The 17,452-nt window shown below is 37.3% G+C and overlaps 1 protein-coding gene across 1 annotated transcript in view; it reads left to right on the top strand.

Annotated features, from left to right (window-relative positions):
* Nucleotides 1-1,396, top strand: part of LOC110826163 (Vps51/Vps67 family (components of vesicular transport) protein) — a 34,195-nt gene extending 32,799 nt beyond the window's left edge. The window contains exon 6 of the mRNA XM_088220386.1: nt 303-1,396. Coding sequence (XP_088076512.1) covers nt 303-476 — 174 coding nt within the window. The 3' untranslated portion in view covers nt 477-1,396. The remainder of the gene's footprint in view (nt 1-302) is intronic.
* Nucleotides 1,397-17,452: the final 16,056 nt, after the last annotated feature.

Raw genomic sequence — 17,452 nt, 5'->3', positions numbered from 1 at the left:
TTGTCTTTCTTTCCCCTTTCCTCTCTCTTCGGGTTTTGGTTTTCTTTGTATCTTTTGGAGGATGTCTTATTCCCTTTTGTTGTAATTCTCTCTCTCTCTCTCTCTCTCTCTCTCTCTCTCAATAAAATTTTCTTCTATTATTTAAAAAATGATGTGTTCCTTATGACTGCTTTAATTTGTAGATCAATGACTCATCTGTATGGTTGCTGACATGTATATCGAAATAGTGAGCATTATACTATCCAATTTTGAGATGCATTTCAACAATTGGATTTGATAAGTGAATTATCTTGTAATAACAGGTTGGCAGCAGATTTGGAGAGAGCACCCTGAAATTGGGATCCATATTGACAGATGGACAAGTTGGCATATTCAAGGATAGATCAGCTTCTGCAATGTCGACATTTGGTGATATTTTACCAGCCCAGGCTGCAGGTCTTCTTTCATCCTTCACAGCAACCAGATCGGAATCTTGATTGTTGGTTTTCAGCTCTCGTCCCTATTTTAGATGCATATTACTGCACCGGAAACAAATGTGTGATAACTCCCCTAAAAAAGGCTTAAGATATGATGCAGGAATATGATTCGCTGTCTAACCCAGTTTATACACTATGTAAGTGTTATAAATAAATAAGAATTGGAAATATTAGGCAAAAGAGAACTTGGGGTTGAAGATATTCCCAGAATTGGCAGTAGTTGAAGGAGGAAGTTCAAAAGAATCCATGTTTGTGAAGAGAAGATGCAAGGGGCGTATATGTAACTGAGTATACAGATGTTGCTCTTATTGCGTTGTGGATAGGAAAATGTCTTGGTCCAAAACTCTGCATGGAGAAGGTTCTAGTAGGGTTCTCTCTTGGATGGAGGCAGTTAGGTGAACTGTGATGGGGCAATGAAATGAGGTCTATATATTCATATTTCTTTTTAAATATCAATACATGTGTAAATGGAAAAATGAGTCTGGTATCCATTTATTGAACTATCACTCCGATGATGTCCCCGGTTCATTTTTGCCAGTGGCTGATCCTGAAAGATGGTGATGAGAGCCGGCATTTATACGTTGACTTGTGAACAATTGTTTTTGCTTCCTTATTCTTTTCATAAGGTGAGAGAGCTTTTTGTTCTGAAGAAGCGGAAGGAAAGCAAGGTTAGGTTTACTTACCGATTGCTTTGAATGATTTGGTTTTGCGATTTTATGATGGTGATCCACCTCATTTGACAAAATTTTCTCCTTTTCTGCTGCTTTGTAGCTTCAGTAATTTCCTTATGTAGTTTTAGGTTTGCAACGATGGAAGAGAAGTGCAGAGGAGACCATCTTTGCATTTAGAGATATTCATATGAATTATTTTATCCTTGTACTATTCCATTTTAGTGCATATTATACATCTTATTTGCACTCCCTGAATATCTATAGCTCTCTTAAAGAGTTTGTTGATTAGGGCTATATGCAGGGGACAAAAACAGCTATTTTTTTCAGTCCAATTTTTATATTACTTTTTATTGATAATTAAAACATAATTTGTTGTGTTTGAATTATCAGTGTCTTCATATTGTATTCTGACAACGGAATTTTACTATCTTCTTGAAAGGTATGAATTCAATTCTCATCATTTTAAGAAATCAGTGTGGGTTAGCGAGAAGTTAAACACAACAAATTATTCATCAAAAAATAATGTTAATTAGAACTACAGTTAATTATATACAGTTAATTATAAATTAAATGAGAATTACTATAAATTTGTAACTCGATTTAAACATAGAATTACTTAAATGAATTACTTAAATGAAAAGTAAATCAAATTACAGCAGTTTTTTTAAAAAAATTAGATAAAAATATGAAATATAAAAAATAATTGTTATAAGTATTTAAAATAAAAATGTGAGAAGAGATAACATATTTAAAAAGTAATTTGATCTAGAAGAACATTCTAGGATGAAAATGTAAAAAAAAAGTATAATTTTAAAATAAAAATATAAAAAATAAGTAAAAATAATTGAAATACCAATAAATTAAAAATAAGAAGATAATTTATTGAACAAATTCATTTTTTCGTAGAAGAAAATGGAAATACAGTTGAAAAAAAAAATCATATAATCTCTTAAAATTTGAGACTTTGGTGAAGTATCAAAACTAAATAAATTTGAGTAGTGCGATCACTTCAAGGCCAATAATATATTTATTATATAATAATTGTCCGCATCAAACAAATGTGACCTTCAATTAAATTTTTGTAAGCAATGAATTAGATGAAACAAATGATGAGTCTAAATACAAGCAGGCAATTATTATTTTTTTCTTCAATATTATTAAATTTATTTTTTGAAAAAATAAAACATCAATAGACTCTAAAAAAATATATCTATAACGGCCCTGAAATTTTAAAATGAAATATGTGTATTAAAAATGTCAAATGCGGAAGCGTAATAAAAATTTTGATTAACATCCCTTACACTAAAACCAAAAACCTACTCAAAGTATAAAAGAACAAATTAACTAAAAGAGAAACTCGAAAATAAAAGCTATAAATATAACTACGGAGTCTTCAGGCGTCCCCTTCGTCGTCTTCATGCGGAACGGGCTCGGGAACAATGTCTTCCTGATCTGAAATGATTAAATAAGGAATGAGGTACACCAGCCCAGTAAAGACATCACACTATCTCACCGTCGCGGAGGTAAAGATGGGTAGAAAATACAAAAAGACCAATGGAGCATAATTTACAACAAATTCTTTTATCAATAATAAAATCCTTTACTATCCACTTATCTCGGTGAAATTTATAAAACAATATACGAAAGCAATAACATTATCATCATCATGAAATCATATGAGCTGTATAACATAATACTTATCACGCCTTTTGCAATTCAATCATTACACAACATATTTTTCCTCATTTACCAGCCTACTAGTATCCATGGGGATCCATAGGGGTCCCGCTACCCGTGAACCCTTAACACTTGTAATCAGATTCCAGAGCCGTCCCCATACCCCGTCCGGTATGCGCGCCAAAACTATAAACCTTAATACCCCGTCCGGTATGAGGGTGAAACGGGCCGTCCCCATACCCCGTTCGGTATGGGCACCAAAACACATAAGGTCTCCATACCCCGTCCGGTATGAGAGACCACAATCCTGGTAGGGTTCCCTACGGATCCGGTCCGTCCACCATCTCCCAGGATATCTAGTTAGGCTGACCATATTATGCAATTATCAATTTACATAACCTTTCATTCCCATTTTCCCCAGTCAGCATCATCAATTCACACACAAATAAGCAAACCAGTAATTTATGCCAAATAAGACAACATACAACATCGGGTTCTCAGTTATTCAATCCATAATCAATAAAACAGTAAAATATACACACGAAACTATGAAATGAAAACATCATACCTCATACTGCATTTAAAACCGTAAAATAGGCCAAACAACAGCTAACCGACAAACACACCAGACTCGGGCTCCATTAGCGACCTTAAACAATTTCACACGTCTGTTGATTCATGAAATACCGTTTTATCATTTATTGAACTTTAATACCGTGATAGGAAATAGGGTGAGGGGTCATTACTTGTTTCAGGGTCCGAATACGGCTCTACAGTGCGCCTGCAGGCTGTCCCTAATTTTCCCTGAATTTTTTCCGAGGAACTGAAACGCACTACTGGTACCTGCACGTGTCCCAAAAAATCCCAAATTAGACCCAGGGCCCCTTTCGGCCAATATTGCAATTCCGGCACGGCGGCTCCGCCGTGCTCCAGCGACGGCGCTGCTGCTTGCGACGGCGATTCGCCTCGGGTTGGCCGTTTTCGGTCGAATTCAGCCACACTTGCATCGGTCCCTACGATAAAATAACCCTAGGGCCCTCGGGGGGCCAAAAAATTACGAAAAACCGAAGCTTACCGGCGGTGGTGCTTTCGGATGCGGCGGCTCTCCGGCGAGGTTCGTGTTTTGGTGATTTGGCTCCGATCAACCTGTAGAGAAAAGAATGGTGATCACGGTGAAATAAAAATTGTATCAAACGGAGGCCGGGAAAGGCCTCATCGAAGGCAAAAACCGAGGAGGGGCGCGGCGGTACCGCTGAGTTTCGGCCGTGTTTTTCGACCGTTTGGCCGGGATTTTGGCTCCAATTTGGCCACAGGGGAACTCAGCATTGAAAAATGAGCCGGGGGAATGAAATTTATCTCGATCAACAGTCGAAAAACTCCCCGGTGCGGCGGCGGGTGGCGGCGGCCGGCTCCTCCGGCGTCTGGTTCGTCTTCTCCGGCGAGGGCAGGCGGCTAGGGTTTTTGTGGTCAGGTGTGGGGGTTTTATTTATACCCTTTTGCCTTTTAATCACAGCCGTCCATTTTGATTAAATCTGGGCCGTTCGTACTTGATTGAATCTGGACCGTCCGTGCGCGTGCATCTGGGCCGTCCGTGCGCGTGCATCTGGGCCGTCCGTGCGCACGCTTGATCTGGGCCGTCCGTGCGCGCGGGGACGCATCTGAGCAGTCCAATCGCTCGCATGCGGATCGCCCACGTGGCTCGTTCCCGGGTCGACGTGGTCTTGCCACGCGGCAGGTCCTGGTTGGCCAGGGCTGCTGACTGGGCCGCTGACGTGGCTGCTGACGTGGCGCTGACGGGGCACAATTTTTTTAAATTGCGTTTTGACCGGGGTTTTCGATTTTCTTTTCAAAAATACTCCCAGAATCCTAATTTTCACCCATTTTTCCCAAAATCAATTTCAATTAAATCCAAATAATATTTTTACCCAATTTTATCATTATTATTATTTTTATTTTTATTAAAAAAATTAAATAAAATAAAATAAATCAATTAAAATAATAAAATTATAAAATAAACTAAATAAAATTAATAATAATAATAATAATAATAATTAAAATTAGTGGGCATTACAACTCTCCCCCCCTTAAAGAAATTTGGTCCCCCAAATTTGCCTCTTACTCTTGGTCGAATAATCGGGGATATTGGGCTCTAAATTCTGATTCCAGTTCCCAAGTAGCCTCCCTGGGAGTGTGGTTCTACCACACGACCTTTACAAATGATATTTCCCGGTTGCAGAGTATTCTGCTCTCTCGGTCCGTGATACCGACCGGTACTTCTTCATAAGACAAGTCATCTTGGAGTGAAAGCGGTTCATGAGCCAAGACATGAGAAGGGTCCGGGTTGTACTTACGTAGCATAGATACGTGAAACACGTTGTGAACTCGGGAGAGCTCGGGAGGCAGTGCTAGTCTGTAGGCAGCGGTACCAATCTTGTCTAAGATTTCAAAGGGTCCAATATATCGGGGGTTTAATTTTCCCCTCCTGCCGAACCTACTAATTCCCTTGAAATGAGTGACCTTAAGAAACACACGGTCGCCTTTCTCAAACGCTAGGTCTCTCCTCCGGATATCTGCATAACTCTTCTGCCTACTCTGAGCTGTCTGAATGTTCTTCTTGATTTTAACTATCTTGGACGTGGTCTCCTCTACCAACTCCGGGCCGAACAATCTTCTATCGTCCACTTCCTCCCAACAAATCGGTGACCTGCACGGGCACCCATATAGCGTCTCATATGGAGCCATGTCGATACTTGCTTGGTAGCTGTTGTTGTAGGCAAACTCTATCAGGGGTAGATGGTCGTCCCAATGGCCCCCGGAGTCAAGGACACAAGCTCGGAGCATATCCTCAAGCGTACGAATTGTCCTCTCTGATTGTCCATCAGTCTGGGGGTGGAAGGCAGTACTAAGAGACAATTTTGTTCCCATAGCTTGCTGGAAGCTTCTCCAAAACCGAGAAGTGAACCTGGGATCCCTGTCGGACACTACTGTTACTAGAACCCCATGCAATCTGACTATTTCCCGAATATACATCCTTGCCAATTTGTCAAATGAATCGGTCATCTTGATGGCTAGGAAGTGGGAAGACTTGGTAAGTCGGTCAATGATTACCCATATGGCATCGTGTCCTGAACGCGCCTTGGGTAGCCCCGATACGAAGTCCATGGTGATATGTTCCCACTTCCATTCCGGGATCGGTAAAGGCTGAAGTAACCCACCTGGGCGCTGATGCTCTACCTTGACCTGCTGACATACCAAACATTTAGATACAAAGTCGGCTATGTCTTTCTTCATCCCATGCCACCAAAACCGGGGTCGCATGCTTTGGTACATTTTGGTGCTTCCTGGATGCATGGCAAACTTCGAACTATGGGACTCCGTCATGATGTCTCTTTTTAACTCATTGTCGTCTGGGACACACACTCTGTCCTTGAAACGAATCAATCCGTCGGCAGAGATCTGGAATTCTGAACTCACTCCCTGTTCTGCATCCTTCTTGTGGGTTACTAGGGCGGGGTCGACTGACTGGGCTTCCTTTATTCTTTGGATTAACTCAGGTTGGACTGCTAGGTGGCCCAAACATGTGGCCCTCTTCAGATCTCGCAGTCAAACCTGTTGCGTGGCCCCAATTGACCTGCATTCTGAAACCATCAAATGGGCTAAGGTGCCTGCACTTTTCCTGCTGAGGGCATCGGCTACCACGTTGCCCTTACCTGGATGGTATAGGATATCACAATCATAGTCCTTGAGGAGTTCCATCCACCTTCTCTGACGCATGTTGAGATCATTCTGAGTGAAGATGTGCTTCAAACTCTTATGATCGGTATAGATCTGAAAGGTCTCTCCATACAAATAATGGCGCCAGGTTTTCAAGGCGTGTATGATTGCGGCAAGCTCCAAGTCATGGGTAGGATAGTTCTTCTCATGATTCTTTAGCTGTCTGGACCCATATGCTATAACCTTTTCATGCTGCATTAGGACACAACCCAAGCCCAGATAGGAGGCATCACTATAAACTGTATACCCTCCTGATCCACTCGGTAGAGCCAGCACGGGTGCAGTAGTCAGTTGCTTCTTCAATTCTAAAAAACTCCTTTCGCAGTCCTCATTCCATTCAAACTTTGCATTCTTCTTTGTGAGTCGGGTTAGAGGAGCTGCTAGGCTAGAGAATCCTTCGACGAACCGGCGGTAATAACCTGCCATCCTCAGAAAGCTGCGAATTTCCTTAACTGTTGTCAGCTTTTCCCAACCAAGTACCGCTTCAACCTTTTCGGGGTTCGCTGATACCCCTTCCTTCGATATAACATGTCCTAGGAAGGCGGTTTGCTCAAGCCAGAATCCACACTTGCTCAACTTTGCATACAACTTCTTTTCCTTGAGGACCTGTAGGACTTGGGCAAGATGATGAGCATATTCTTCTTTACTTTTTGAGTAGACTAAGATATCATCGATGAACACGATGACAAATTGATCCAAGAACTCTCTGAAGATCCTGTTCATTATATCCATAAAGATGGCCGGGGCGTTGGTTAGCCCAAACGGCATGACCAGGAACTCATAGTGTCCGTACCTGGTTCGGAATGCCGTCTTAGGGATGTCTTCTGTTCTTATCTTTACCTGATGGTAACCTGATCGTAGATCTATTTTAGAAAAGACCTGTGCACCCTGCAACTAATCGAAAAGGTCATCAATCCGGGGAAGAGGATATTTGTTCTTAATTGTTACCTTGTTTATCCCTCTGTAATCAATGCACAGTCTCAACGTTCCATCTCCCTTCCTTGCAAAAGTAACTCCGGCACCCCAAGGGGAAACGCTGTGTCTAATGAAACCACTGTTTTGTAACTCAGTGATCTATTTCCTTAGTTCTTCCATCTCAATGCGGCTCATTCGGTAAGGAGCAACCGAGATGGGCTGGGTACCTGGCTGTAAGTCTATGGTGAACTCGACCTCTCTGTCCACTGGTAGACCAGGCAGTTCATCCGAAAATACGTCTGGAAAGTTTCGGACTACTGGAATCTCTTGGATACAAACTTCTTTCTTGGGTTTACCTACTTAGAGAAAATACAAGATTAAGGCACTAGGAATTAAGAAAACTTGCCATCAGGGAAAAATCAGTACTGAATGATTTTATTAACTTGTAAATGACTCCTCGTTGGGAGGATTAAATACAACCTTTTTGTTAAAGCAGTCTATAGTGGCGTGATACGCCGCTAGCCAATCCATTCTTAGGCTTACATCAAAATTCTCCGTGTCTAACCCTATCAGGTCTACCTTCAGTTTTCTATCTGCTATCTCCACGGCACATGCCCTGTAGATAACCTCTCCTAGCAATGTCTCCCCCCCAGCGGTAGATACAAGCAACAATGAATCAAGTCTATCAGGTGATACACAAATTTTGGAAGCAAGAACATGTGAAACAAAAGAATGTGATGCACCAGTGTCAAACAAAACATGAGCAATGTGGCCAGATATAGTATACATACCATGTACCACGTCTGGGTCTGCGTCGGCATCCTTCTGGGTAAAGTTGTAAACTCTGCCCTAGATTGGAGGCCTTCTTTGATTCTGGTTCCTCGGGGGGCCAAAAAATTACGAAAAACTGAAACTTACCGGCGGCGGTGCTCTCGGGTGCGGCAGCTCTCCGGCGAGGTTCGTGTTTTAGTGATTTGGCTCCGATCAACCTGTAGAAAAAAGAATGGTGATCACGGTGATATAAAAATTGTATCAAACGGAGGTCGGGAATGGCCTAATCAGAGGCAAAAACCGAGGAGGGGCGCGGCGGAGCCACTGAGTTTCGGCCGTGTTTTTCGGCCGTTTGGCCGGAATTTTGGCTCCGATTTGGCTACAGGGGAACTCAGCATTGAAAAACGAGCCGAGGGTATGAAATTTACCTCGATCAGCGGTCGGAAAACTCCCCGGTGCGACGGCAGGTGACGGCGGCCGGCTCCTCCGGCGTCTGGTTCGTCTTCTCCGGCGAGGGCAGGCGGCTAGGGTTTTTGTTGTCAGGTGTGGGGGTTTTATTTATACCCTTTTGCTTTTTAATCACAGCCGTCCATTTTGATTAAATCTGGGCCGTTCGTACTTGATTGAATCTGGGCCGTCCGTGCGCGTGCATCTGGGTCGTCCGACTCCGCGCACGCGGATTGCCCACGTGGCCCGTTCCCGGGTCGACGTGGTCTTACCACGCGGCAGGTCCTGGTTGGCCAGGGTTGCTGACTGGGCCGCTGACGTGGCTGCTGATGGGGCACAATTTTTCTAAATTGCGTTTTGACCCCCGGTTTCTGATTTTCTTTTCAAAAATACCCCCAGAATTCTAATTTTCACCCATTTTTCCCAAAATCAATTTCAATTAAATCCAAATAATATTTTTACCTAATTTTATCATTATTATTATTTTTATTTTTATTAAAAAAATTAAATAAAATAAAATAAATCAATTAAAATAATAAAATTATAAAATAAACTAAATAAAATTAATAATAATAATAATAATAAAAATTAAAATTAGTGGGCGTTACAATATGATTCTGTAGAGAGAATAATATATAGTCCTCTTCTTTCAGTATCTCACCATAAATACATCAAAATTTCAAAATTGGAAAGCATTAGCTTCAGTAGAGTATAATCATCACACACAAAATAAAAACTGAATATCAATTTATGAAACTCAGAGGTATTATAAGGGTTGAATCCATTAATTCCCAACAAAGAAAACTATTCCATATTGATGATTAAGTATAAAACTTAAATAGAAAAGTAATCCTAAGCATCACTAAGATTACAAAGAAATGATAGAAAAACTTATTATGTATGGAAGTTCCTCTACAAGATTTCACCTAATCCTCTTTCTCTTTAAGTTGAGAATTTTTTTCTAATTCTTGAATAATTCTATTGAAAAACTCATAAGGTGGTTATCTACTTTAAAACTAATGCTATAAATAACTCCATCGCTATATAATGGCTCTTATATTTCTTTTAAATTATATATTCTCTAAAAAGTAAGGCTTTAAAGCACCTTGGACACATTATTTGCTATTAAATCGTGTTGTTTTGGAATTTTTCCTTGTTGCAATGTGGAAATCTCGCGCTTGTTATTCTATGCACAATGTCAGGATATTGCCATCGATAGTAATAAACATTCGGTAAATCATACTGAAGAGGTCTTGTTTTCTTGCTGTAATGTTAAGCCTTTTGTAACTCTTGCTGCAGCAACTATTTTATGGAGTTTTTCCTCTCGTTGCAGCGTGAAAATTTAGGGTTGTATTGAACACTTGGGTTTTGAACGTTGTTTTCTTCCTTCATTTTTACTTCTTTTGACTCTTGAAATGTAAAACTTGTCATTTGATTTAAAATTATTAAAATCAAACTAAAATTAATCGTAAAAAAATAGAAATATATAAAAATATGTAAAAAATTATACAACTAAATGTTATATTAAAATATTCTAGTAACTGAATGCAAACAATCTTTACTAAATTATATATGTTTATATTATTTTGAAAAAGGATATATTGTGAAAAAATAAGCTAATAAATTAACTCGAGTTATAATCTAAAAATCCCTATATATTCTATTAACTTTATAAAATTCATGTCTAACCATTTAACTGAATGCATAGTAACTTCTGTTTTTAACAGTGGCATTCAAACAAACAAATTTGTTAACTTCAACTTTTTAAAGGGAAACAAATTTCTTATTCTCCATTCTTGTCTTGGCCAAGACAAGACTTAATTTTCTTTCTTCCTCCACTTGATCATTGTATCTTCATCATTTCTACAATATTTTGCCATAAATTAATTAGCAAGCTATTTATTAATCCTCCGTTTGATGCAAATCAATTACAAAAAGCGAAAGATAGCTTGCTAATTAATTTATTTAAAAATAATCTATAAATGAGATTGATAAAAAGTTAAAACGGAGGAAGCAAAAGAACTTTACTAGTCTTGGCAAAGGCAAAAATGGAGAAGAAAAAATTGGTGAGAGAAAAAAAACAAAGAAAAAAAAAAGACAAGGTGTGGAAAATTTAAGGCGTCTAGATGGGGCAAAAAAAGAATGAAAAACCAATTTTCCTTTTAACCAAAAAAAAGTTAACAGATATGTTTTTCGGTTTGAAGTATTAATTTGGTACGTATTAAAAATATAAATTCTTATATGATTCAATTAAATTGTTAACACCCATTGGATACAACTGCTAAAATACATAAGAGTCTTTAGATAATAACAGAAAATTACTTAATTTTTCTCACATGTATTTTATTAGAAAAACTATGTTGGTCACCAAAAATGCTCAAAATATAAGACACAAAGTAAATTAGCACTAAATCAATTATTCATTACATATTATATAAAGTTATTAAATACTTATTTATCTAACATAATTAAAAAATTATAAAAATATTTACTATATACTGAATTAGATTTACTACATTTAAGTCAATATTTTTTATTCAGTCAATTTTCTTATATTATTATATATAATAGTTTGGATAAATACACCAATATAAGTTCACCAAAAATAAACTGATTGGGATTGACAGGAAAAAAATATGAATGAGAGTGTTTAAGTTCCACTCCAGATTGAAAAACCAAACCAAACTATAAAACTAGACCACGTAGACAGAACCAAACCAAATCCTTAAGACTAAACACAGAAAGACCACGTATATCTTATGGATTTTATTAATCAAATTTGATTTTTTTGTTAAATTGTATTTCATGAGCAACATTATTTAATTTTCCATTTACACACGTAAATTAAAACCAATTTTAATAAATTTATAAAGAAAAAACGTTAAGGCAATTCTAGAAGGTAACTGGGGAATGGTTCGATAATAGAACTTGGATAGTGATTTTCTGTTTTGCTTTCATGTCAATAGCCCAAAGAGAACGCCGTTTACTAGGAAGTTTCTTTTTGTCAGATTTATACAAGTAATTATCACAAACCCCACACACAGATATATACACACACACGCACACATATACATATATGAATATATTTAAATCATGAATGAGAATATCTGTAGTGAATATTCCACCACCCCATTCGTCAAACACAGAATTTGAACAAGAAGGATGATCAGAATTGGCGGAGACGTGCAAGCATGTTGTCACATTCCTTATCACAATGCTAAAACCCAACTACCAACTGGGTTTAAGGCATGAACAACTCTTTCTCTTTAAAAAAACAAAAAAAAAAAAAAATGGAAAACTAATCATGGATAAATTTTATTTTGCTCCATAAAATTTAATCTATTATATAGAAATTGTAGTTGTAATTGAACCCCGATTCAAACTGCAAAGTTACTACCCAATTTTTTTAATTGAGAATCACAAATAGAATCTCTTCATAAAATTAAGAACATATATAGTTTATTCATCAAAATTTATTCACACTTATATATAATTTTGTAAAGAAAAAATAACAAAATTTAATGCTCCAAGAAGTGTATATTACTATTATAGTTTTTCTTACTTATTCATTGTCGTAGTAAGATTTTACAAGACATTTTTTTTATGAATTGATAATATTAGTAAACCTAGTGAATATTTTTAAAGTAGATCTATTTTAAATAATTCATAATTGGAGTCCTCAACTTAATTGGTTCATTCATCAATTACCAACAGTTTATCCAAAATTTCTTTTGTTGATTTAGATGTAAAATTTGTTTAAATTAACTTCCATCTGAACCATAATACAAGACATTAACAGCTTTGGAGTTTAAATGTAGTAGTTATTATTATTATTATTATTATTATTATTATTTTATCATCCAACTATAACTCGGTCATCTATTCTTCTAGAGGGAATTGTAATCCTTCAACAATGACTTCCACACATCATATCCATGACTTGAATGAAATTTTAGTTCTTGGATTCCAATAATTATAATGATCTCTATTAAACAAATAGGGTCTATTAGTGGATTGATCTTTACCAAATGATAGCTACCATTATGATTTTGTTTTTCTCTAAATAATTAAGTTAAACAAAATTAAAGATAGAAACTCTTATAATAATTGTTAGCCTAAGGTTTATGGCAACTAATGCAATAAAAGTTATACTAGCAAACACACTACTGTTCAAGTAATAAACTGAACGAGTAGAATATTATTTCTATAAAAAAGTTATGTATATGGTGGCTATCTTAAACCTATTAATGCTCGTAATTCTTCTGTTTTATCTTTATCAAGAGAATATAAATGATGTGATCCCAGATAGGCCATAATCAATCTCGAAAGTCCAAACCGAGTCTATCTTCGAAGGGGCTGAGAATCCTTAACCAAGAGGCAGTCCAGTAATGGCTCGGGTCCTAAATTCATCTAAAGAGGGACTTAAAACTCAATCTAAGTGTCCAAGAAAGAAAAACTCAAACCTCTTTAAGTACCCAATCCTCTTTAAGCACCCAAAATGGCCAAACCTTGTGACCAAGTTTAGATCAAGAAAGGGACAACCTTGGAGGCCTAGAAGTTGCCAAAAGAAATGTCCAACCTAGATCCAATTGGGCCTCGAGATCCAAGATAAAAGAATTAGTTTGAGGCCCATGAGAGAACCGTTGGACTTGAACAATTGCCAAGAGAAACAGAAGAACGACCTTTGGTGTAAAAAGAGATAAGTTCAAGGCCTTTCTGGCCAAAAAAGTATTTAGTCTAAGAGAAGGCCCAAAAGAGGCTAATTAGCCTTAAGGAGAATGACAGACAACAAGTGCCATGTATGTGACTTGCCATGTGTGGACCATTACACGTACGGGAAGACCCACCCGCACATGCAGGGCCACTCTCCGGGTGATAGAGCACACACGTGCAAACAACCTAATCCGCATGCCCAACGCGCACTAAGCATGAGCTCAGCCCATGCACCAACACGAGCATGTGCGCAGGCTTGCTCGCATGCAGAGCCAACAAGCCTGCCCGCACAGCCCAGCAGGCTAGCAGGCTCGCCTGCACACAGACCTAGCAAACCCGCTTGCATCATCCAACAGGCTAGCCGTTTACCTGCGTCCAACATGCATGCAATCCAGTTTACACGCGGGTCTAACCCGTATGTCCGACCCATTCGCGCAACCCACACCCACAGTCCATGCATGACCCACAAGTTGCCTGCATGGCAACCCCCTTGTATGAGTCTTCTTGGACTCTTTTTCTTCTTTTCTTCCTCTTTCATAAGACCTTTTTTTAATTGTATAATTTTTTTGTGCTTTTATCTAAATTTTACATGGGATAATTTTATAATTATTTTAATATAAATCTATCTCTTAAAATTATTTAATTATTATTTTAAATTATAAATTAAGAATGTAATTTTATCTTTTTTTATTTTATTATTTTTCAAGTCTTTATGTTCGTTTATAACTATATAAAAAAAAGGTTATATAAATATTTTTACCCATAAGTTGTAAATACACAATTGAGAATAATAAAGTTGAAGCGTTTACTTTCTTTAAGAATTAGCTTTGTTAATTTTTTTTACCATCTTCAAGTTCTTTAAAGTTATGGAGCTTTTCAAAGTCTCGTTAAATCGAGGAACTGATATCAACTTATCGGGTAAGTTCGTGGCTTCTTTTCCTCATTTTATTTTCCTTTTCATTGGTTATGCATGCCATCTAGGTGGGTGTATTCTCAATTAACGAAGGTTAATTAGGTGGTTAAGTTTCTATATTATATGTGTTGGTGAATGTTACAAGATTTGATTCGATCCTTTCCATACCCTCCCGCGTCAATAAAATAAGGATAAATTTAAAGATCTGACCCGAGAGGGATTTGGAATGATCATATTACTCCCCAATCCTTACACCATGTATGATCAGAAGATTTTAACCACCTAATTCACACTCCCTACTTGATAATTTCACCCACCAATATGGAATACAATAATCAAGATAATTCAAAAATTAAAAAGAAAAAGGAAGGATGTCACGACTTACTCGGTATGTCAATCATGATTCCCTAACTCAACAAGTGATGTAGACATGGGTTCAAAAGGCATTAAAAGATTCGTCATGAATTTGAGTTGCCTAGGGTCATGTCATCCCCCTTTCTTCAAAAAGATTCGTCCTCAAATCTCAACATTCATCAAAAGGAGAATGGTTAGTGATAACAATAGAAAACACATGATACTTCCCCGGTATGTTTACTTTATTGTTAATTCATGTCATGACTTGGTTCAAAATTCCTCCGGGATCTAGATCAAATCTTCGTTGCATATATTCTATGGTGATTAACCGTAAAAGGAGAGTAGTACAACTAGGTATAGAGTGATCAAGCTTCAAATGGGTTGTTTTATAGGTGACTACAATGAGACCTCCATTTTCACAACTAGCAATCTTGAACACTCTTTCCCATTTATTAAAACACTTAGCTATTTTTTTTCTCTTAATCTCTCTTAATGGACCATTTTTATTTCCTTTTGGACTTCATCGATGCTTAGTAGACCATTAATTTTCTTTTCAGCCTTTTCTATCTCTTCGGCCCTTCTTGAATATTCATAAAAGGACCTTTTTATGTTGATCTAATCTTCATGTGTCTTTTTTGGTGATAGAGGCATAAAACATGATTCAAACTGTCATTTTGCAATGAATATCGATTGGTGCGACCATTATGTTTTACCTGTCTATCAGACTACTAGGGTCTCCCAAGTATCAGGTGACTGGCATGCATAGGTACAATATCACAACATACTTCGTCGTTATATTTTTCGATGAAAAATGGTATTATAACTTGTTCGGTAACTTGGACTTCACCATACTCATTCAACTACTGTAACAGGTAGGAGTTTAGATATTTGACGCATGTTAACCCTACTCTTTCCACGAATAGAGTGTTTGCCACATTAGTGCAACTACCACTGTAAATGATCATACCATATTCCTTACCATTGACAAGACATCGTGTGTGGAATATATTCTCCCTCTGCTCGTTGTCCTCTCCCTAGGCTTGCAAGTTCATGACCATTCGGACGATAAAGATACTTTCCAAGACGAGAAGTATGTTACTTTTTTGTAACATAGTAAATTTTCCTATAAGGTAAAGGTTAATGAAAGAACATCTCTCCCTCACCTTCACTCATTTTTAACCTCGTAATCTCTTAATTAAAAGCTTTGTCTGTCGAGTTGAGCATCTGGAATTGAAATCACTTGAATCATATCTGCGCGTTGGTCCTTACAACACAACAAAAAACCTTAAAAGGATCTAATTTCTACAAAAGCTTAGAAATAAGCACACATAAAATGAAATGGTGTGTCTTTCGTGTGTTAAGAAACTAGTATCGATTAGTAACTTAAATTTATAATGGAACAAACGTAAAATAAAAGATAAAAATGTAGATACAAAGATTGACAAGACGAATTGATGCGTAGGGATTCGATCAATCCCGATGGATAGAATTGGCAGGTGTATTTATTTATACTACCCCTAATTTATTGGTTATGCTCTATGATCGGTCAAGTTTCTTTATGCAACATTGATGCAAGTTTATAGAAATGTAATTTGAAAATTAAACGTGGATAATGTACAAAATGAAAACAAAAGTTTTCACTCACACTCGTTAGGTGAGATACTTTGTCTTCGATTTCTCAAAGGATTTCTAGTCACCAATCAAGCGACTATTCTGCTTTTGTTATGCAAAATGCAAACAACATGCCAATTGTCTTATAGGGTGCAATTAAGATATTTTTAGTGTAACGGTCCCGGAAATTAAAAGAAAATGTATATAAAAATTTTCAGTGCGGAAGCGACATAAAATAGATTATGGTTAACATACCTTACACAAAAACCAAAACGTATTAAAGATATGAAAGAATAAGCTAACTAAAGAAAATACTAGAAATGAATGCTATAAGGAAAACTATAAAATCTTTAGCCTTCTACTCTCCATCTTCCTGTGGAACGGTCTCGAGAACCAAGTCCTCCTGATCTAAAATTGTTAAGTAAGGAATGAGGTACACTAGGCTAGTAAAGACGTCACACTATTTCACTGTCACAGAAGTAAAGACTGGTAGAAAACAAAAACAACCAATAGAGCACAATTTGTAACAAATTCATTTATCAATAATAATACCCTTTACTGTCCACTTACCTCGGTGAGATTCATGAAAACAACTTATGAAAATAATAACATTATAAATATCATGAAATCATACGCACTCTGTAATATAACACATGTCATACTTTTATATTTCAATCATCAGACAACAAATTTTCTCTTTTATCAGCCTACCAATATCTATGGGGATCCATAAGGGTCCCCGCTACACGTGAACCATTCACTTTAACATCTTAATTCCAGGACCATCCCCATACCCTGTCCGGTATGGGCACCAAAATAATAAACCTCAATACCCCGTCCGGTATGAGCGCCAAAACATTTAAAGTCTCCATACCCCGTCCAGTATGAGACAACGTTCCCGGTAGGGTTCCCTATGGACCTGCTCCGTCCACCATCTCCTAGGATATCTAGTGAGACTGTCAACTTATCTAATTATCAATTCAATCCCATTCCTATTTATCCTTAGTCTTCGTTACCCATTCAAACATAACTATTTAAGCAAGCAACATGCATACACAAGGCCAACATATATTAAATTCACAAAATCAAGGAGCAATGAAGCAAACAGTGATCCATGCATTCAAAATCAT

This window comes from Carica papaya, chromosome 1 (genome assembly GCF_054855325.1).
Source record: "Carica papaya isolate Zhongbai chromosome 1, ASM5485532v1, whole genome shotgun sequence".
In the NCBI taxonomy this organism is placed as follows: domain Eukaryota; kingdom Viridiplantae; phylum Streptophyta; class Magnoliopsida; order Brassicales; family Caricaceae; genus Carica; species Carica papaya.
The sequence above is the reverse complement of the archived record's forward strand: the minus strand, read 5'-3'. Positions and strand labels throughout refer to the sequence as shown.